At 45.4% G+C, this 22,500-nt stretch overlaps 1 protein-coding gene across 4 annotated transcripts in view; it reads right to left on the reverse strand.

Moving 5' to 3' along the window:
* Positions 1-22,500, reverse strand: part of LOC115545092 (netrin receptor UNC5C) — a 159,126-nt gene that overhangs the window by 82,929 nt on the left and 53,697 nt on the right. For all 4 annotated transcript variants that reach the window (XM_030357904.1, XM_030357902.1, XM_030357901.1 and 1 more), the window contains exon 2: positions 3,128-3,361. In XM_030357904.1, the coding sequence (XP_030213764.1) occupies positions 3,128-3,361 (234 nt within the window). The remainder of the gene's footprint in view (positions 1-3,127; positions 3,362-22,500) is intronic.

Below are 22,500 nucleotides of genomic sequence, written 5' to 3' on the forward strand. Positions count from 1 at the left end.
CTCTCTCTCTCTCTCTCTCTCTCTCTCTCTCTCTCTAGCTCTCTCTCTCTCTCTCTCTCTCTCTCTCTCTCTCTCTCTCTCTCTCTCTCTCTCTCTTCCCTCAACATTCCTCCATCCTCTCTCAGCATCCCTCTGCCTCCCCTTGACATCCATCCATCCATCCCTCTCTCTTTCTCCAGTCTTATCTTTCCACCCCTCCTGTTTCAATAAGCAGAAATGAGAGCTGAGCACAGGACTGCATCCTGCAGTCGAGAGGGCGAAGTGCAGGTAGATGGAGGGGAACCAAAAGGATAGGGGGAAACACAGAGAATAAGAAAGAACGAAAGAAAGACTAAGAGAAAGAAAGAGAAATCAACAAAAGACAGACAGACAGGCAGAGAGAAACAACCAACAAATTGAGAGAATACAAGGCTATGAAGCATGCAAAGTGAGTCAAAAAAGAAAGGGAGAGAGAGAGAGAGAGAGAGACCCGTCATTAGAAAAGTGACTCAGAGAGAAGGAGCGAGGAGATAAAGTAAGATGATGGGGGATGATGATCTGTGTGACTTAAACAGCAGGATGTATGGAAGGAAAGTGTCCCACATTGATAAGGCTCTCAAACTAACAGCGTACTTACTGCAGTTCCTGCCTAGGAAACCAATGAGTACTTACTGAGCCATCTAAAAAGTTGATGATAACACAAGATTGCGTGCAAGATTGTGTGATTGTGTGTGCCTGTGGGTGGGTGTGTAAGTGTGTACTTGTTTGTCGACTAACAATTTATTCCGCTCTGGGATTTAAATTTAATCAAAATGTATGCTTCAACATGAAACAAATTTGGACCAGAGTATAAGTGAATTTCAATGATCATGTTTGGTTTCTTCAAAATATAATTTGCACTGTATGAAATCAATTTGGCATTCAGAGAGATTATTGATCCATGCTTGAAATATTAACAGGTTGTGATTAACGTAATGTAATTGATGGTGTGGCTATAATTTGACTTTTTTCAACACAAGTCAGATTAAACCAACCGCCAGATCTATCAAACGTGTACTCTAAAAGTGAATCTAGCGTTATTAGCATTGAGTCAAATAGAGAAGGGTCTACAATGAAGTTCACTATCTAGACAAAATGACCAAGACTGAATGACTGAAGAATAGGTGACGATGGCTGCTGATGTTGTTGTATTGCACAGGGAGGACAAAGGAGTAAGGGAATAAACACTGTTTAGAAAAATCCCAATGCTACCTCATTAATTTATTCACTCTTTGTCAGAGACACTCAAACTCAAACAATCCGAAACATAGAGTCAATACCAACACTCCTTTCAATCAATTCTAACTTATTTTAATATTTTGGGTGTTGGGTTATGTATCTTTGTGTCAGGGCTTGTACACACAAGTGTGTGTGTTTGTGTGTGTGTGTGCTTGTGTGTTTGTGTAGCTGTGTGTGTGTGTGTGTGTGTGTGTGTGTGTGTGTGTGTGTGTGTGTGTGTGTGTGTGTGTGTGTGTGTGTGTGTGTGTGTGTGTGTGTGTGTGTGTGTGTGTGTGCATCATCCCAAAATGTTTCTTCCTTTTGTTGACTTTTACTCTACTCTAGTGTAGTAACTCATGTGTGACAGCTGAATCAGGGGAAACATCAGACTATCCTGCTCTGTTGCCTCTGTCTGTCAGGCTCAGTGGCCTGGCACAAACCCACTAAACAGTCAGGACAACAAAACAAAAGGCAAGCGGAAACACACACACACACACACACACACACACACACACACACACACACACACACACACACACACACACACACACACACACACACACACAAATGCATACCAATGCACAAACAAACACACCTGAACACAAAACAAATATACCACACGCAGATACTCACACATTTGCATACCTGAACACACAGACATGTGAGTACCACACAAACACACACACACACACACACACACACACACACCGTACACACACACACACACCGTACACACACACACACACACACACACACACACACACACACACACACACACACACACACACACACACACACACACACACACACACACTCAATAATCTGCAACAAACCCTTATTCCAGTGTTTGCTTGTATTGCAGGCATTAACCCACACTGGTGTTGGGGTGACAGAATCAAACACCATTGAATGTTCCCTCAAATAGACCTTTCCTATAAAGAAAATGGCAAGTAGGAAGTTAAAGACAAACACTGATTAGCAATGTTAGCATTGCTTTGGTCAAAGCATCATTGTTTCCTATACAGATTATTTTATTTGGCAAATATTTAAAGAAAAGTATTCAAAGAAAGCCTTCAGCAGAATTTAGAGTGCATCTTGAAATATATCCAGCTTGGTTATGGTTGGAACAAAGCCAAATTCTTTGTTTCAGAGAATGTTGAGGTAAATATACAGTAGACATGGATATAAGTTTGTTTCAAAATATATTGTTTTAAATCCAGAAGACACAAACTACGAGATGAAAAATGTGCTGACGAGGAAAATGAAACACAATTCCCATTTGAGAGTCTGCGCTCCTCCTGGCAGGAAGCTCAGCCCAGTAGGAGGCTGGGAGGGACAGGACTGCAGCAGTATTCATTGGGCCTCAGCCAGACACACACAATGTGAATTTGTGCCTCTGTGTGTGGGATTGCTCTCACCTATGTCTTGACAAAAATGTCCTGCCCTGCATATCGCAACCGATCAAAAACAAATACAGCAAAACATGTTCCCTGTGTTTGTCTTTGATCGGTTCAGCAGGTGTTCATCTTTCACTGATACGTCTTGCTATTTTGGGATATGTTAAGGGAAAACCCCAGAAAAAGGGTTAAGGGTTCGATCTCCAAACGCATACAATCGCGTTGAAATGATTATTATTATTTAAAAAAAAAAGAAAAATATTAAATGTTCTATACAACAGCGGGATACATATTTGACCATTATTTTCGATTTGAATATTTTGTTTATCTTTTGTAAGCTCTCAGTTACAAAGAGTTTTTTGGAGACAAACGCTGAATCAATCTTTTCTGTTTTGGTCAATTTGTTTTGGTCAATGGTTTTTCTCCATCATGGGGCAGCTGTAGTCTGCGGCCCACCCCTGTCCCCCCAGTGTAGGGGGCGTGCCTCGGCTCACCTGAGTTCTCGTCCACCCGCTCCTCCACGGTGTGGTCCTTCTGGTGCACCCACTCGCTGTTGCACTTGAAGTAGATCTGTGTGGCGGGCGTGGCCTTGCAGTACAGGTTCACCGGCTTGTTCTTCACGATGTAGCCCTCCTCGGGCTCGAACAGGAAGTGGGGCAGGGGCTCTGGGGGGTCCGAGGGGAAGGTCTCGGGGAGCTCCCTCAGGCCCAGGAAGTCGTCGTCGTCGACTGGTGAGGATGAGGAGACGGAGAAATGAGCAGGAGAAAGAAGAAGACTGAAGGTTAGGATTAAGAGACAGATGGACGGGGACGAGAAGCATGGCGCAAATGGACTTGCCGGACGGACACACAGACAAACAGATGGACACAAAGACATCCAGATGGGTAGATGGACCGATATTCAGTTATCGGCCGACAATGAACCTGTTCTATGGAGAACCGCTAAACTTCCCAAGCAAATCCTCCCACACAGTAGGAGCTTTATTGACTCGCCCTCGGGGCTGGTGATGTCAGTTACAAAAGGGAAATGTTTTCCCTCCAATTATTCATTATCTCTCAGTGATTCGCAGATCTCAGCGTGCCAGTCCAATCTTCTCCGCTAAATCCATTATTTCTTTTTTTCCACGTTTTTATGCCAATGACTCGTAATGGTTGTCTGTCGTTTTTCCAAGTCGCAGATTTGTGGGAGATTACAACAGTTCTCCCCCGTCCCCAGCGCAGTCAGAGACACAGCGTTAATCTGTATCACACCGAGGCACACTGCGCCAGCTGTCCTGCTGTTCTCAGGTAGGTCAAACCCCCCCCCCAGACACGAAAAACACAGTGGATGTCGGAAACAGGGGCGGATGGTGTCAAATACCGCCAACAGAAACCAACGCAAAGCAACAAAAGGGACACCTCACAGAGAGGATGCCGGAACTAGTGATTATGCACAGTGTAGCGGGAACCAAAAGGCCCCTCATGAAGTGCAGTAACCTGGCTGCCAGCAGTGCACGACGTTGGGCATCTGTTCCCGCCTCACCTCTGACTTCCTACGCTCCGATTATGATGCCCACCTGAGGGACGTTTGGCTGCCAGGTTGCCACGGTAACCATAACATAGACGAGCAGGTAGGAACGCGGAAGTGCACTTAGACCGAGTCGAACGCGGGCTCTGTCAAATGCACAAATACACAAATACACATGCACTCAAATACACACACACGCACGCACACACACACACACACACACACGCACACACACGCACACACACGCACACACACACACACACACACACACCTGGCTATACACAAGCACTTCTTCTAGCCTGTAATTTTCCCCTACTCCATCATCATCAAGGTTCATCTGGGCCAGGCTGGTCAAAGCTGATTCTGTGTGTTAGTGTGTGCGTGTGTGATTGGTGTGTTAGTTTGTGCGTGTGTGATTGGTGTGTGTGTGATTGGTGTGTGTGTGGGTGTGTGTGTGTGTGTGTGATTGATTGGCATGTGTGTGTGTGTGTGTGTGTGTGTGTGTGTGTGTGTGTGTGTGTGTGTGTGTGTGTGTGTTTTTATGGCTCTCGTTGGTGAAGTGGGTGACTCAAAGAGACCTTTTTATAACATGTCTTGGTTCAAACTCCTTCTTCTTTCAACACTGTGCATCAACGATAAGCGTTAGAAGGTACACACACACACACACACACACACGCACACACACACACACACACACAAATATGTGTGCACTAATTGAGTGTGGTGTTGCTCCTTATCTAAAGAGAATGGCATTGGCCCTTGGGCTATGAACTAAAAGCAGCTTAGGAGTGAACTAAGTTAGCGAGAGACAAATCAGGAAATATGAGCAGGCGTTGTCCCTACTTTGATGTCACGAAGCTGACATTTTATCTCCTCCTCTCTGTAATTAGTCCTCCCTCTGTCTCCAAGGTTGGAAATCGGGAGACACTTTCTCTGTATAATTGTATTATCAAGGGGAAATGTGCCTCTTCACACCCTCACTCTCCGTCTCGTTGGCTTTCTCTCGCTCACTCTTTATCCTTCCTTCCATTCTCCATTTCATCAGGATTCCTTCCTCCTCTTTATTTCCTCTGCCATTACCCCACCTATCTTAGTTTAGTGTTTCAACCTTTTCTTTATTTCATTCCTTATTTCATTCCTCGTACACTAAACCAATCTCCGCATCCACTCCAGTGGCCTCTCTCTTTCTTTGCCCTTTTTCTTTCCCCTCCTCCGTCTTAATCTCTTTATTTCTTTTTTCGGTTTGTTTCCCGCCTGTTCTCACCGTCATTCGCCGTGTGTAGAGCTCACGGGTTCATTGCTCTGAAGTGACAGCCCTACATTATTGATTGGCCCCGTGAAACATGATACGCATAGAAGACAGAGAAAAGCGGGGGTACAGACATAGCCACATGCCGCCAGTGGCCTACATTCAAACAGATTTTAAGGCGTGTTGAAAAACTAAAAGCCATCTTTGTTTCTGTACTTCTTTAACTTTTTTTTAATTTTCTCTTTCTTCTCCCGTCTTTCTTCTTTCTTTCAACTATTCCCAGCCGCAGCCCACTCCACCATCTCCTGTTGATCCCCTGTCCTCTTTTTCCTGCAATCCTCCCACGACACCATGCAGTGTCTCTCTTCTGAGTCTCTCTCCCTCCTCATCTCCCCACTCCATCAACTTCTTCCCCGTACCACTCCGTCACTGTGTCCGACAGACTTACTGGCCAAATGTTGACATCCATAATGGATGGCATTAGGGAGAACAATGAACGTGCTTTGATTTACAGTTGGTTGCAAATCATTATCCCGCGCAAAAAGCCAGACCCACCCGCAGTGTAAGCAGGGAACCAAACGAGCTGGAATAAACTGATAACAGATCATCAGATGGTTAGCTCAAAGGCTGTTATCAACTTCACTTTTTATCAACAGCCTATATCTGGAATGATAGCGTCTTTTGGAACTCCTTGACAAAGATATGGGCAAAGATGAGTTTGTTTAGCCATGTGAATACAGATTCAATGCCCCATTATGGTTTGTATTCCAAAATGATTCAAAACAGAACGGATAGCAGTATTCAGAACCCTGTTGTTTTCTGTGTGTGTGTGTGTCTGTCGGACACAAATGCTATTTTGTGTATGTGTGTGTACGCATGTGTGCATGTGTGTATGTTCACAGGTGTGTGTGTGTGCATGTGTGCGTTTGTGCGACTTCTATCATTTATTTATTGTTGTTACCAGGGCACCAGTTTATGGTAAATGTTATCAGTGCAGGAGCCTGGAAACCATGAGCTCATGACATCTCTTATCAGCCAGGATCAGCAGCAGCTGCACACTCGGTCACACACACACACAGGGAACAGACAACTGAGAAAACAAAGCTGGTGTGATCACTATCTCAAACACTTATGGAAAGCAGCTCAAGTCCCAGGCATGCAGGCATTGCATTTGAGTTGACACACTCACACACACACACACACACACACACACACACACACACACACACACACACACACACACACACACACACACACACACACACACACACACACAGCAATATGAAAGCATTGACGTGAATGATTTTGTCAAACACTGAACAAATTTGAAATATTTGTAATCGTTAAAGAGAAGCACATTCACCAATCAACCCGCAGTACATTGCAGCTTGATTATTGAGTAAGATGAAAGAAATTGTGTGCGTGTGTATTGTGTGTGTGTGTGTGTGTGTGTGTGTGTGTGTGTGTGTGTGTGTGTGTGTGTGTGTGTGTGTGTGTGTGTGTGTGCGTGCGTGCGTCTGTGTGTGTGGACCATGCGTGAGGGGTTTGAGCTAAGTGTGTATTTAGCATTCTAGTACGGCATCCTTTAGGCTATCGGGGGGCCAACATGAGTCAGTAATCGAGATACTCAATTGCAATCTGCTCACTTACCACTTAATGTGTGTGTGTGTGTGTGTGTGTGTGTGTGTGTGTGTGTGTGTGTGTGTGTGTGTGTGTGTGTGTGTGTGTGTGTGTGTGTGTGTGTGTGTGTGTGTGTGTGTGTGGGCACGTACATAGGGGTGTGCGCAAGTGTGTGCATGCGTGTTTGTTCTTGCGCTTTTGTGTGTAAGAGAGAGGGGAGAAAGTCAATGACCCAGCTCTAATCAATGTACATCAATAGCAGCGCTTGCTATCTTTTTTTGCTGTTCAGTCAGTGAGTCTCCATACCTCCTTCTAGTCCATGTTCTAGAGGAATTAAATCTTAATGGGCCATCTGCTGGGGACAGCCTGCATCCCAGATAGGTTGCATATGGCCTGGAAATATATAAATAAAACATTGAAATCATGACTCGGAAATGTTGCATGTCGAGTGTCTATGCTGAGAGGGCGTCTACAATGGATTTACACCCACAAACATGTTGTTTAATGCTTACTTTTGTTTCAATTCACTAGAAACAGTAGGAATACAATTGGCAACTAAAAAAAGCTTTCTTCTGAATGAATATATAGCTGAACGTATTTATAAAGGGGAACCTTTTATTTTCCCAACATTGATCAAATATTATGTCTGGGTGAGCAATTAATATCACTTCAAGTGATATTGAGATCAAAACAACTCGAATTGGTGTTGCTGTGGGGTTCCAATTAATGACAGGTGATTAAAAAAAATTCAATTGACTAATTTATTCATGCACTCACGAATGAACTGTCCTGGATGGCCCGCTGCTTGAAATGTAAACATTTAGACTAAAACGCAGCTACACTTCTGCGCTACACACCTTCACTGACTCTACTTCTCCTCAGTCTCTACCCACTCTCTCTCCCAAACTATTGCTCTCTCTCCCACTCGTCCCTCTCTACCTCTCTTCAGTGGACAACATATTCTAGCTTGAAGCATCATCGACATAATCATCCTCATCCTTCAGTTATCTCTCCTGTCCTCCGAGATATTTCTTCACCTGATACGCACGAACGAGAAAACAAGAACGTGGACTGGATGACTCAAGGCACCCGTGTGTGCTTCATTCCATGGTGACCTGATTCCTTCAACAAGTCGAGGCTGAATTGGAATGACAGCTGGAACGAGGAAAGACAGGCTCTGACCAATGACCTGCCCCACTCCAAGCGCATGTGGCAACCGCACAAGGAAACAAGCATCGATCCAGCATTCTTCCAGCTCACCTTGAATGAAAGAAATGTAGAGGGACATAACAAGAGGAATAGAGCAGAAATGAAGAAAGACAAGTAGAAAGAACAAAGGACGGCGATGAAGCCAACGAGAAAGAACAAACAAATGAAAGAAAGTAAAGCAAGAGAAGAAAGAACCGACTTATGTGCTTTTTACCTCGGTTTCAAACATTAGCATGTCATCAGCGTATCATGATGCATATCTGAGCGCAACCATTCAAGCAAAGGAAGCAAGGAAGGAAGCAAGGGAAAGGGGCTGAAAGAAGAGGGAAGGGGAGGAAGGGAGAGGAAGGGAGAGGAAAGGAGAGCAGAAGCCCGCCACTGAGAACAATGTAGAGCGGTTGCGGGCACATAGTTCGGTCTCCATGGAAATAACGAGTGTGAAGGAGGAGAAACAAGGGGGGGGATTCAGAGAGTTTGGGGAGGTCATTGAAGCTGAATTTGATCATAGATCCCTCCCCACTAAACCATATCTACAAACGAACCCCGTCAGCGCGGGAGAAGCAGTAGGTAAACCCCAGTGGACACGGTGACACAGTTCCAGATCGGGGTGTTGGTGGTGGTGGTGGTGGTGGGGGTGGGGTGTTGGGGCGGGACGGCGGTAGTGAAGGGGGGTACTTAATCATGTATCCCGCGCGGTTCCTCCCCACTGAACAGGGGAGAGGGACGCCCGAGTCCCCGTAGCTTGGGCAGCGAGCATGGGGTGGGGTTGATTGAGAAAAGTGCTACCGCTTCGATCTTTTACCTTTGCAGTAGGTATACCGGGCAGCATCTACTGTACCTCCCCCTCTTCCTCATCCTCCAGACCCTGCAGTCCTCTTCTGGAGGATGTGAAGTAGGTCAAGGGGCTGAGGAGGCCTGGGTAGTAGTAGTAGTATTAGTCGCTGCTTTAGGGCAGCTTTTTTGGCCCACCTAGTGCAGAGTGCAGTTGAGTCACGCCATGCCAAGACCGCATCACTCCACACAGACGCAAATGTATTGAGCTATGCATTACTCTTGCGAACCCCCCCACCCCCTCCACGCACACACACACACACACACACACACACAGATAGACCAACACACAGACTGGCAGAGACAGGGAGACAAATACTATGCTAAAGTAGATACCCATAAAAGAAAGACAGTGCAGCTGCAGCCTATGACAGAAGACAAAAACCCGCACATTAACATCACCAACACAAACGCGTGCGCACACACACACACACACACACACACAACTACACTCATTGAAATGCACGGTGGCGGCAGCAGCAGGGAAGGCTGGCGCGGTGTGTAATGTTATCTTACAGATGGGTTCTGTCTCCGTACGCCCTGCCTGAGGGGAGAGCCGGGCTCCGCTCCCATTCATGTCGCGCTATCACAGCCCTGCATCACTGTTAATACAGCGGCCAGCGCACCGGCCCGCCCCATTAGAATATCAAAACAGCAGCCAGCCACGGAACCCTCATCCGAAAGGGGGAACGTTCGACTGGCGGGGCCCGCGCGCTTGATAACACATGAGATAGAATAACGCCATTGATTTGGAACCTACTCCCACTGCAACTCTGCTAAAACGGCCCGGTCCATGTGTTTGTACTTCTACCAAACTGTCTATACCTCAACCAACCTTTCTGTCTGTCTCTACTTCTACCAATAAGGCTGTCCGTCTGACTTTTGATATTCCAGTACCTTCAAAGGACTGTGCGTGTGCGTGTGTGCGTGTGCGTGTGCGTGTGTGTGTGTCTGTGTGTGTGTGTGTGTGTGTGTTAGTGTGTGGTAGTATGTGTGTGTGTGTTTGGTGTGCGTCTCTAACGGTGCCAGCCATTCAGTCAGATGGGCTATCCGTCTATCCCTCTAATAGTGGCTCTGCCTGTCTGTCTGTCTGTCTGTCTGTCTGTATCTCCACCTGTTGTTCAGCATGTCTCCTTGCCACTTCCCCGTCTGTCCGCCTTATGTTTGTGTTTGCCTTGCCTTCTTGATTGCATTCCCCTCTGTGTGATGAACCAACTGATGTGTGTTTGCAAACCCCTCGCTAAACAGGTCCGGCCGTCCGTCTCGAGCGGGGCACTCTGCGTTGAATCAACAAGTTATCTACAAACACTGATGGTTGATCAGCCATGAGCAACACGATCTGTCACCTCCACTGTGTTGGACCTTGGCTGCAGAGCAAAGAAACACACACACACACACACACACACACGCATGCACACACACATGGACACACAAATAGACACTACATACTATTGCATGCACACTATTGCAGAAATCGACACGCACACACATACGCACACACAGTTAAAAATAGCCAAAAGGTTGAATCTGTTTGGGAAGGTCCTAGTCTTCCCACCTAGATTTGTTTCCCTTTTTTCCTTTTTTCATTTGATGATGATGACGAGATGAAGATGACTATGATGCGTGAGTAAGGTCTTCCGCCAGAACCCTCATTCCTCTCAAACCTCTCTACAATCTACTCTCTCTTGCCCGGCTCCCATCTCTCTCTTTCCCTCCTCCTTTTCCTCGTATCACATTCCTTCACCACTCGCCCTGGCCTCTTCTCTGTAGGGCTTTACCCTCGCCTTCCCTCCTTCCCTCCATCCCTCTTCCGGCCCTTCCATTTCCTCCACAACCGCTTCATCACAGATCCCTCTCTCCTTTCACTTTCCAACACCCCCCCCCCCCCCCCCCCCCCCTCACCCTTCCCCACACGTTCCTCTCCTCTTCATTATCCTCCCCATCCGTGCTTAGGTCCCTATAAATAGACCCTCTGGAGGAAGGGGAGGGGATGGGGAGGGGGCATAATGGACTTTGTTCGGTGACCTTATTACAAAGACATTACTAATCTTCTGAACTCTTTCATACCTATGTTGTCATCTCTCTGTTTTCCGCTATCTTTAGTACTTGTATGCCTTTATGTGCACATACTTTCGATTTACACACACACACACACACACACACACACACACACAAACACACACACACACACACACACACTTCATGCAACATACATAAATGTTACATAATATATCTTACTTTATTCACTCGCTTTTCATTTGTGCACGCATTCCAACTCAAAGGGAGCATCCTATTATAAACGTCTATTTCCATAACCTTGTGTCTGGCGCTCCGTTCGCTCATCTCTCGTTGGGTATAACCTTCTTCTCTGATTTTTACTTGATCATTCATTCTCCCTAAAGGTTTGATATATCTCTCGCTTGGCTTTCATGTTGTGACAAATCTATCTATAAAGGAATATGGTCATTTGAAATGTAGGTCTTTCTTCTTTCGTTGTTTTTCCTAAATTGTAATGAAAGGCATTATGCATGCATTAAAACGGACATCGCCTTGATGCCTGTGGTTCCAATATCTTTTTGAAGTCCATACATATATCTTTAAACATGTGTGTGTGTGTGTGTGTGTGTGTGTGTGTGTATCTGAGTTGTGTTTGCGCATTACGTGCTCCAGTGCGGGTGTTGAAACATCTTTTGAATACATTTCAATCGGCGGTAGTTTCAAAACTCTGACTCCAACTGACAAAGAAACAAGTACATTAATGAAAATACGCAATCCCGCTGGTATTGCATGCATTATGTACCGTCGCTTCATGCATGATTCAGCACATCGGCACGCGATTTTCCGATGTTTGCTATTCATAGCGAGCCCTTTTCTCATGGACGATAAAAAATGCATAACGTTATTTATTGTTTCATTTAAAGCGGATTCGACATACATGTCAGAATTAACTCATGGTTTGTTCCTCGCCGAAGACGATACTTATGAGCACAAGGCTCACACATAATATACACGCAGCAGTTGGGTATTGGTGCCTTTGCCATTTTTGGCCCCAGTTTTTCAATCACAACTGAAATAAACACAACAACCACAGGCTCGGAAAAAGCCCCTGAATAATTGCTTGGGAAACCCAGGCATTCTGTCACACATAGGATAAACATGTAGACATAAAGGATGGACCGGGAATCAGTCGTGTCACTGCTTGAATGGCTGAGGGCCACAAGTGGTTGACTGATTGGCTCTGGGTCCCCGTAATTATCAAGCCTTTTCTTTGTGTGTGGGCGACCACACACAAAATGGCTCTCGGCAGTCTGTCCCTGTTTTTTTGGATGAGGAAATGGCCATCTATTCTGTCATACTTGACATCAGGGAATGCAATGGCTGGGAAAGCACAGTATTATAGGGAGGAAGCTCAGAGGCATTAATCAGGGCTTCAACCTCTTTTTGATCTCTTGTGATTCTTGACAAACTATGCACAAAATTGATCGTTCTCTTGTAAAGAAAAGATATAAACATATTCTTTTAAAAAAAATTGTTGTGGTTGTCTCTTACGGAAGGAAGAAAAATAATTGTTCCCATTCTAACATTTATGAAAGAGAAACTCAAGGCCCAGGAAAATTAATCAAACCTTTCATGATTTCTTGTGATACCAGACATTTTATAACATTTTCCCTCTAAAAAAAATAAATACCTCTGTCATGTAGGAGGAAAAGAAAGAAAACCAAATACAGATGGAATGAGAGATATCTTTCTCTCTCAAATATGTACATTGGTCAAAGGTATGTTCAACATATTTCGGTTTAACAGACCGCGCACCAGCCCACTGTTTATGCTACCCGATAACCCAGGGGAGCAAAGACATAGCAGCAGTTTAGAAGCAAGATTAAGAGTTCAGCTCGCACAATGGTGTAGCAAACATGTAACTGCATTGCTGAGTGTGAACTTCAAGTTTTAATGAGCGATTCTTCTGATAATTTCATCAAAGGATTCATTTAGAATTTCAAGCTAATGCTGCTCAACTCCATTAAGTTCTGTTCACCTCACAGCCTTTGTGCTATTAAACTCTGTATTTACCTTCCTGATACTAATCTCTAAGGAAACAGACGAGAATGGTGTAGGCGGCCAGGGTTGCAGGTTCAAATTGAGTTCAGATGCCCCAAGGGAACAGGAACAGGGGAAGTTAGTGTTAATACATAATATATTTAACAGTCTAGCCTTTTATTAGTTGTCAACAAGTAGTTGGACCCCCACTTCAAGGTTAGCCCTGTTTCCGATGGTAAATAAAGAGAGGCCATAACATTTAAAACCAACAGCTTAATCGGATTTGACGATATATACAACAGGGATGCCTGAACTCTGTCTCTCTCGGTTATGGAATAATTTTTGTAAAGCTCTTAGTCACAGCTTCCAAGGCCCAGTACTGACTGGAGGAATATTAGCGGCCGGAAAGTCCGAACATTTAGGTTTTCATCAGAAAAAGGTACTTTGTAGTATATTTAATATATTTTAAAGTAAACGAAAAGAAAGCACTTGAGACCAGACTAGACTAAAAGTAAGCGATTTCCAACGAGGAGGAAGGTTGTCTCTGTGCACCGGACCCTTGAAGAGCTATTGACTGAACTGCTGCCACAAAGGCTACATTAGCAGCACTTGTTTAAAGTATACAAGTAATTAAACAAGGCAGGAAGCGGTCAAAAGCTAAATGGCCAAGGGGCAGATGTTTAAATGCCACAGGGTAGCGACCGCATTCAGATGTTTACACGTGAGTCAGTCTCGATATATACGCAAGCGTGAGGGCCCAGGCGGGGGGTTAGACTTACCGCAGCGCTTAGAACTGGTTCTACCCCGGGGCCGGCCGGTATGGCATGACTGCTTCTTTTCAGCAGGGCCCCACACAAGGAGTAACTACAGGACCCTATTTAGTTAACTGGGGTCAAAAGCTCAAGGGTGATGGGTCTTTTAAGTGTGTTTCGTGTGTGTTGTGTGTGTGTGTGTGTCTGTGTGTATGTGTGTGGCGTGTGTGTCTGTGTGTATGCGTTTGTGTGTGTGTGTGTTTTTATGCGTATGTGTATTTTATTGTTTTATATACAGGGCTGTCGGAGAATGTGTGTGGGTATGCCGTGTCCGTCTGCATCTTTGCATTCGTGTCCATGTGTGCGTTTGTGTGTGTGTGCCCATGTGTGAACAGGATTTTGGGTGTGTGTCTATGCGCCATAAAGCAGATTAAGCGTTATGATCCAGCCGTTGAGTACAGGTGGATGATGGGGTCAAAAGTTGAAGTGCCACGTGGGCTTGCTAACTCCAACTCCTGCAACGAGAGCCGGCTCCACAAGTCCATCTGCTTGTGGTGCGCGTCTTTGTTAGCACGCTAATGAATTCCCCTTTATGGTTGATAGCATTAGAGGAGCTAGAGCCCAGCTGTGCTCAACTCAATAGGCAAGCACTTTCAAAAATTGATACGTAGAGATTATGGCTGATGGTGATAGGACTTCTGGACTACAGAGTGGCTATCACAATTATCCTTCCTTTTCATTTGCTAAACTGCTCTGTTTCTGCTCTGCGTCATGGGGGACTTAGCTAGGTTAGCCAAGCTAATTATGGGTATAACATACACACACGCAAACGTGCACACGCAGGCACGCACACACACGAAAAAAACTGTGGGTAGTTTGGGTCTTCTAGTGAACTGATCTGCATATCTTTCGAGGTTAGGAAAGAAACTGAATCCAAATCCGGGGAAAAACTGTAGAGGGGGGGTTACATGCAGAGACGAACACAAACAGTGAGGGAGTCAGATCAAGCCCTATAGAGCGGTGAATCACAATGCTACACATCAGGATCCTTCATTATGGTCACCGACCCCACTTTTAAGGGTTCAACGCTTTTAACTTGACCCTAAATATACAGTAGCACTTTAGGTTCAAAACGACTGCTTCCAACAGTAGAACTGGTAAGCTCAGCTGTATCATGTGCCGTGTATGCACTTTTCAGTTAGATGAAACACCTGCTGGTTTTTTTATATATATGTTACAGTTTCTAAGACAATCACAAATACTTAAAATCTTCAAATTAGGTTTCAAATTAACGGGCTCTAGCTTTAAGCTGCCAGATGTGAAGTTAATGGGCCGTGGCTGAATATGCACTCATAAATAGGCTCACTTGTAAATGTTAAATAAGGAGTTAACCTGTACCGGTTTTAAGTAGAGTGAATTGGCCACAAGGACCATGTCATATTATTTCACAAAAATTTAAAATGAATTCACTTAAAATGAAGATGGTATGATTTTCACATGAATATTTCAAGCAGTTCAGCATAACCGTTTTACAGTGTTTCCTATCTTAAGAGCATCAACTGAAACTCTTATTTTTATGTTTCAGGAGTACACCCGTGTACCTGGATAAGAATGTAAGAAGATAGATGGTGATAGATGTTTCAAATATGCATGGATAGCCTGTGGCATGGTGGATACTAATGCACCATATTATTGTCTTTCCTCTGGCTCCTCCATTATGTTCTGAAATATGTAAGAAAGGAAGTGAAGCATTATTCAGAACTTTTTCAAAACACAATGATAGAAAGTGCTTCACATACACGCACAATAAATCCAAGTGATCAATAAACCATGAAAAGACTGATACATCAAATTTAAATACAGCCCAATGAGAGACAGAACAAATGAAAAGGTAAAACCAAAAAACAACCAAAGGATACGTTCTTACAGGCTTTATATAAATATGGGTAAAACTGTTCAAAGACTCAAAGCAAGTGTAATAGATTGGGAAAGATGGTTGCAAGGGCTTGAACAGTGACACCCAATCAACCTTCAGCTTTGTGGTCTTTTGGTGGGGCGGATGAGAGATGTGAGGATCCAGAAGAGGAATGAGTAACGAGGAGATCACAGCTGTAACTGGGGGCGAGGTCATGCAGTGCCTTACATGCAATCGACAGGATCTTGTAGCTTATTCTAAAATCGTACAGGAAGCCAATCGAGAGACGCAAGAACACGAGTAATGTCGGACCGACGGCTAGTTCTTGTAAGGAGCCTGGCGGCTTCATTTTGAACTGTAAATGATCAAGAGGAGCTTGACTGAGGCTTCTGTAGAGGGAATTTCAATAATCCAGCCGGGGGAAAATGAATTAATAGGTCAAGATAGGAGACTGCTCCATGCTAAGCAGTGTGTAAGCAGTGTGAGTTTGCAGTGCTGGTGCTTTTTTGTTCCAGGTCGTATGGAAACTAAGCGTTTGCATCCCCAACCCCCCTTAGACTTTGTTTGTTATTATTCTTTAGTTCTTAAAAAAAAAGGGTTTCACGGTCAAATTAGATACGCATATGCTTGTGCACACAAAGACGCGTGCACACACACAGACACACACACCCACACAGACAGACACGCAGTGAGGAGCTGTGACGGTATCAGCATGTGATTGTGACTGCTGTGATTAATGGCGTTCTGTGCACCACTGAGCAGACAAACTAGAAAACAGCACAAACATTATCATAACCCGAAAGACCTAATTACTAGAATGTACATCCGACAGAGCTAGTGCGTGTGTGGGTGTGGGCGCCTCTGAGAGTGTGTCTGTGTATGTGTGTGTGCCCGTGTGTGAGGCGTGTGTGTGCGGGTGTGTTTTTTGCTCAGCGTGTGGGTGTATGGAGTGCAGCGTTGGGTGAAGAGGTGACGATGTGTTTTGGGCTGCGATGGGGTTGTGGTGGTCGAGGGGGTCTGAGCAGCAACGGAAGATTTATGACCCTGCGCCATAATGCTATGCTGTGTGTCCTCTCTGTTTTGTCTGGCAAGGCATTCAGGTGCAAATGAGGGATGGCAACCTACGGCCCTAACGAAGGTTAACGCGCCGGTGTGGTTTGTACGTGTGCGGGGCTCGCCGCCGCTTGCTTTTGTGTCCGTTTGCTTTTTTTTTTCGGTAAAAAAGAAAAGAAAGAGGCATTGTAAAAAGAAAAGGAAAACAAGAAAAAAAAGATACACAAAGGGAAAAAAAAGAAGGCAAAAGAGGCAAGCAAAAGAGGTACCCACTGCATGTAGACCAAGAGTTGAGTGCCTAGAAAACCTGTTGCTCACCCCAAGGAGAAGAGAGAAGGAGAGGAGTAGAGGTGAGGATAGAGGGGAGGAGAGGAGAGAGAAGAGAGAAGATGAGAGATAATGAGTAGCGGAAAGAGGAGGAGAGAGAAGAGGAGAGGAGAGATAGGGAGAGCAGCGGAGGAGAGGAGAGAGGAGAGATAATGACTAGCAGAGAGAGGAGGAGAGAGATGAGGAGAGGAGAGATAGGGAGAGCAGCGGAGGAGAGGAGAGAGGAGAGATAATGAGTAGCAGAGTGAGGAGGAGAGAGATGAGGAGAGGAGAGATAGGGAGAGCAGCGGAGGAGAGGAGAGAGGAGAGATAATGAGTAGCAGAGAGAGGAGGAGAGAGATGAGGAGAGGAGATAGGGAGTGGAGAGAGGAGAGATAATGAGTTCAGAGAGAGGAGGAAAGAGATGAGGAGAGGAGGGAGGAGAGGAGAGATAATGAGTAGATGAGAGAGAAGGAGAGAGAAGAGGGAAGCGAGGAGGAGAGGAAATAGATGATGAAGAGGGGGAGATGAGAGGAGTAGAGAGAGGAGGATGGAAGAGAGATAATAAGATATAATGAGAAGGAGAGAGAGGAGGGGAAAGATGAGGAGAGGAGAGAAAGGGAGAGGGGAGGAGGAGGGGAGCGAGAGGAGAGGAGAGGGGAAAAGAGAAGAGGAGAGGAGGGAGGATGAGGAGAGGAGAGAGGAGCAGAGGCGAGATAGTGAGTAGATGGGAGAGAAGGGGAGAGTTGGGAGAGGAAAGATGAGGAGAGGAGAGACAACGAGATGAGAGAAAGGAGAGGAGAGAGAGGAAAGTAGAGAGGGATGGAGAGGGGAAAAAGAGGAGAGAGAAAAGGGGAGGGAAGAAGGGTGGAAGCAAAGGAAGAGAGACACTGCTAAACCGATTATAACCGGTCTGAGTTATCTTCCCAGGCTAGGATGACAGTGATACAAAGTACAAAGCATCCCTCCCACCAGGAGGATGGGTGTGTATGTGCAGTGGTGTCTAGAATCGTCATGCGTATTGACTGAAGGGGACGAACCCAAACATGACAGCCGTTGAACTACAAATGGTGACAGCAGCAGGCCCAAATCTGTTGTGACCAACCGACCGTATCGATTAGCATGACATGCACCCCCAATAGGGAACTAAATCAGGTTATAAACACAGTTTGGAAATTTGGTTTTAATGTTCTTCTTATGTAGTACATTTCCTGTACTGTGCCTTTCCGAATTAAATGTATTCGACCGGCTGAGAACGGAGAAATAAAGAGGTTAATTGGGGCTAACCAGCCTCCCAGCGGAATACATTTTCAATGAAATAGCAGAAAAACAGGAGTGAAATTCACAATGTATGGAGCTTTTGGAAATGTGGCAGTAAGCAGCGGCATTCAAATGTAGTATTTCTCAAACAGCAGTGCGATAAAAGCTCCTGTTCATGTGTGTGTCCAAACAAACAAATACGATATTTTCCCTACACACAAAATCAATGTCCATCAACACAAAAGATAAGGGGACTTATGAATCAGGCAGGATAGCAACAACAAGTCAATGTTCCCCTATGTCCTGCCACTAGAAAGCAAAGAGAGCAATTAACATATCCAAAATTCAATAATAAAAGCCCTGGCCCGAAACCGTCCCCAAATTGCCCATGAACGAAAAACATGTGTGGAGTTGCAACAGTCAACCGCCATAATAACGTACATTAAGGTTTGTTATTTGTGATTTAAGTCCTACAGATGTAGAAAGGCAGTGTTTATTTGACATGCTTCCTTGTCTGGTGCACGTTGTGAAGGACCCCTGGAGTGTATGCAGACGTTTGATGTCGGTGGCAAAATGCTTCACATTAACTTGTTTCCGCTCATGGATGGAAAAGCAGCCGAGGAAATAGAGAAACGCGCCGGAGATGGGGTTTAAATGCATAGCGCATAGCCGTAGGTTAAGGTCGGAAATCATTTTGGCTTGCTTTCTTGAAACCTGCAATAATGTTTGTGCATCGGCCCTGATAAATAAACCAATCGTTTTCTACATACTTGTATTATAGAATGTTTAATTCAGCTGGATATCCCCACCCTGGATTGTAACTGCTGTGTCACATTTCTAAATCGGGATTCAATTGACGTCACATTAAATATGAATATTAGCATCCTCAAAACCTCAGCAGCCAGTGCAGTTTTAGCTCCCTGCCCTCACCGTCCTCGTCATGTTCATTACCGGAGGTGTCATTTCATGGCACTCTATGTGATACTGAAACACTCAGGCAGCCCTTTAACATCACTTTAAAATGGCCCTAATGGGAGTCCTTTGACCTACAGCTCTGCTGATGAGGTAACCCCGGCCATCGGAGTGCACACACACACACACACACACACACACACACACACACACACACACACACACACACACACACACACACACACACACACACACACACACACACACACACACACAAACACACACACACACGCACAGGCTCGACAAAAGGAAGGGCGGAAGGCAATCCAAATTGGAGATGAGAGGTGTGTTTAGGCGTGGAGCCAAGAGAGCTAAGCTGTGGGGTGGGGGTGGAATTGGGTTTGAGGTTGAGCTGGTAGAGATCAGTGCCCGTGTACGCGCAGGTGTGAGTGTGGAAGAGAAAGAGATAGAGACAGAGAGAGAGAGAGAGAGAGAATGAGAGGTAGAGAGAGAGGGGGTGAGAGAAGGAGGGAGACGCGTTAACTATGGAAGAGAAGATGGGAGGAATTGGGGTCAGGGAGGATTCAGTACTATTAGAAGGGTCATGATATCACTGCAGTCTCATTATGCCGTGAAGTATGCAGCTCTGTGCACACAGCTGTGTGCATGAATGTAAGTGTGTGTGTTTGTGCGCATGTGTGTGTGTGTGTGTGTGCGTGCGTGTGTGTATATGTATGCATTTGTGTATCTATTACAAATATGTGTGTGCACATTCACATGCGCGCATGCGCGCGCGCGTGTGTGTGTGTGTGTGTGCGTGTGTATCCATGTGTGTGTGTGTGTGTGTGTGTGTGTGTGTCTGTGTACATGAATGCATGTGTGTGTGTGTGCTGATCTCAACGTGGCAGTAGGGCCTTCTCCCCTACCGTTGATTAGAGAGGCTAAGTGGCTGTGAAGCGTGATAGTTGATCAGCTATCCGGCCAGTTAGCTCACTAAACGGTAACACTAGTGATCCCTTCAGCTCCAATGTTTGGTCGGCTGAATTTGGCTATGTTGGCCAGATGGATTACACGACTGGATAGCCTCTGCTAAGGCTAATGTGTCATGACACCATCAATTGCTCCGCATAAAGGAGACATATTATTGTGTTTTCCCAACAAGTCAACATATTATTTGAGTTCAAGAAAACATGTTTTTGAAGCTGTTTGCTCGAAATAGCTTTTAGGAAAGAAAATCTCACCTACCGCTATTCCCCTCTGTTTCAGACCCTTCAGAATGCGCTGTTGAACCACACTATGGAGGAGAAGGGATTGTTGCCGTTTGCGGACTCCTGGAGCTCTATATCGATATTATATAATATAATAATAATAATAATAATAATAATAATATTATATATGGGTATTTATATAATATTACATCTAATATCACAGCCAAAAGCTATGTGCGCCTCGGAATATATTATGAATCATAAAGACTGCGTCTGACGTCTCTGGTACTTCCACAACAAGTAAAGACTCATAGTGGGGGTTAGCTCGGCCATGGTTGAGAAGAATTGGGGGAAAGGAACGTTGGCCTTGACTCTCTGAAGTCCATGAACTGCGACATGGAGGAGAACGTGATTGTACTCCGGGAGCTGAGCTGCCGGACTGCCGCCGAGCTCCCCGCGCCGGAGCTGCCGGACTGCCGCTGAAGCTTCGGCGGCAGTCCGGCCGCCATCGAAGCCGTACAATCCCTTTCTCCTCCATGTCTCCTCCTCCGGACTCCGGCAGCTCTAGCAGTCCGGCAGAGAAAGGGATTGTGCTCCCGCAGCTGAGCTGCTGGGCTGCCGCAGAGTTCCCCCCGCCGGAGCTGCTCGTCCGCCGGTCCACAAAATCTTAGCTATGCTCTGATTGGAGGGGAGTGAGGAAGTGGGAGGTAATATTCAACTGTGCCCCCTTCCTACGAAGGAGGGGGCGTCGAAACTGACACGCTCTTTTGGTAACTGTAGGCGGGATACTTTCAGAAATGCATATCTCACTCCAAAAATCACGTACAGGCTTTTTTCAACGTTTGTATGCATGTGGGAGACCCAAAACAACACCCCAAATCCCGGGAAAAGTGTCGTTTTCATAATATGTCCCCTTTAAAGAAGAGAAGCCAATGAAAACGATGGGAGACAAAAGGGAAAGAGAAACCAGGGAAACACACAAAACCAGAGGAGACGATGTCGGAGGTGAAGATGGGAAGCTATCACAGGTGTGTGGGGAGGATTGGGTGTGCAGGGTGTGAAAAATGAAAGATTGGAATATAGAAGTGGCAGACGAGAAAGGCAGACGGGAGGGGTGGGGGTGAAATGAGGTGCAAATATGCAAATGGATGAGGAGGAGTACGGAGAGGAAGGAGACATAAGACAGAGGTGGAGGTGGAGGAGAAAAAATGTGTGTGGAGGAATAAATAATTTTAGACAGGGCAACGCAAGTGGCATAACCATTAACTTCTCTCTTATTCTGCTCTGCTCTCCTATGGGTGTCCATACTCCCATTCTGTACTATCCTCTCCCTCTGCACTGACCTCCTGTGCAACCTGGTACTTCTTCAAATCAAACATAATCTCCCTTCTTTCAACCCAATAATTAAACCATTGCACCTATTCTTCCCCATCCCATTTGGATGGGAATAGAATCCCAAATTGGACTCCTCTTCCTCGTGCGTACTCGACCTCTGCTCCTCCTCCTCCTCCTCTCTCGTGTGTATTACCCCCCCCCCCCCCCCCCGCATTAAATCCCAACTCCCCTCTCGGCCATGTTCTCCTCCCCCTCTTAATCTGTTACGCTCTCCATCTCCCCGTCTCCTCTCTCTCGCAGGAAGCTTTACTATGCATCTGAGAAGAAGCAGTCCCAGCTGCTCACTCATCAACATGCAGGGTTTTCGTCCAAAATGGTGTTGGTTCAAACCAGTGGCTGTGAGAGACTTGTTGGTTTAAATAGAAAAACTTGTCGTTTGTTGTTTTCCACTAGTTCTTTCCATCCTACCATGGCCATTAGCTAATTGTCTCTTTCATGCCAAATAATAAAACATTTAAGAATTACAAGTTTGAAAAATACATTGCAAGTCAGCTAACCAAGGACTGAGGCTGCCAATAAACATTCAGGTGAGCACACCTATAAAGGGGATTTAAAAAGATTTGCATAAACTCGCACACATAAACTCACATAAACACAAACACGCATTCACACA

The sequence above is a fragment of the Gadus morhua genome, chromosome 6, assembly GCF_902167405.1.
Source record: "Gadus morhua chromosome 6, gadMor3.0, whole genome shotgun sequence".
Lineage (NCBI taxonomy): Eukaryota > Metazoa > Chordata > Actinopteri > Gadiformes > Gadidae > Gadus > Gadus morhua.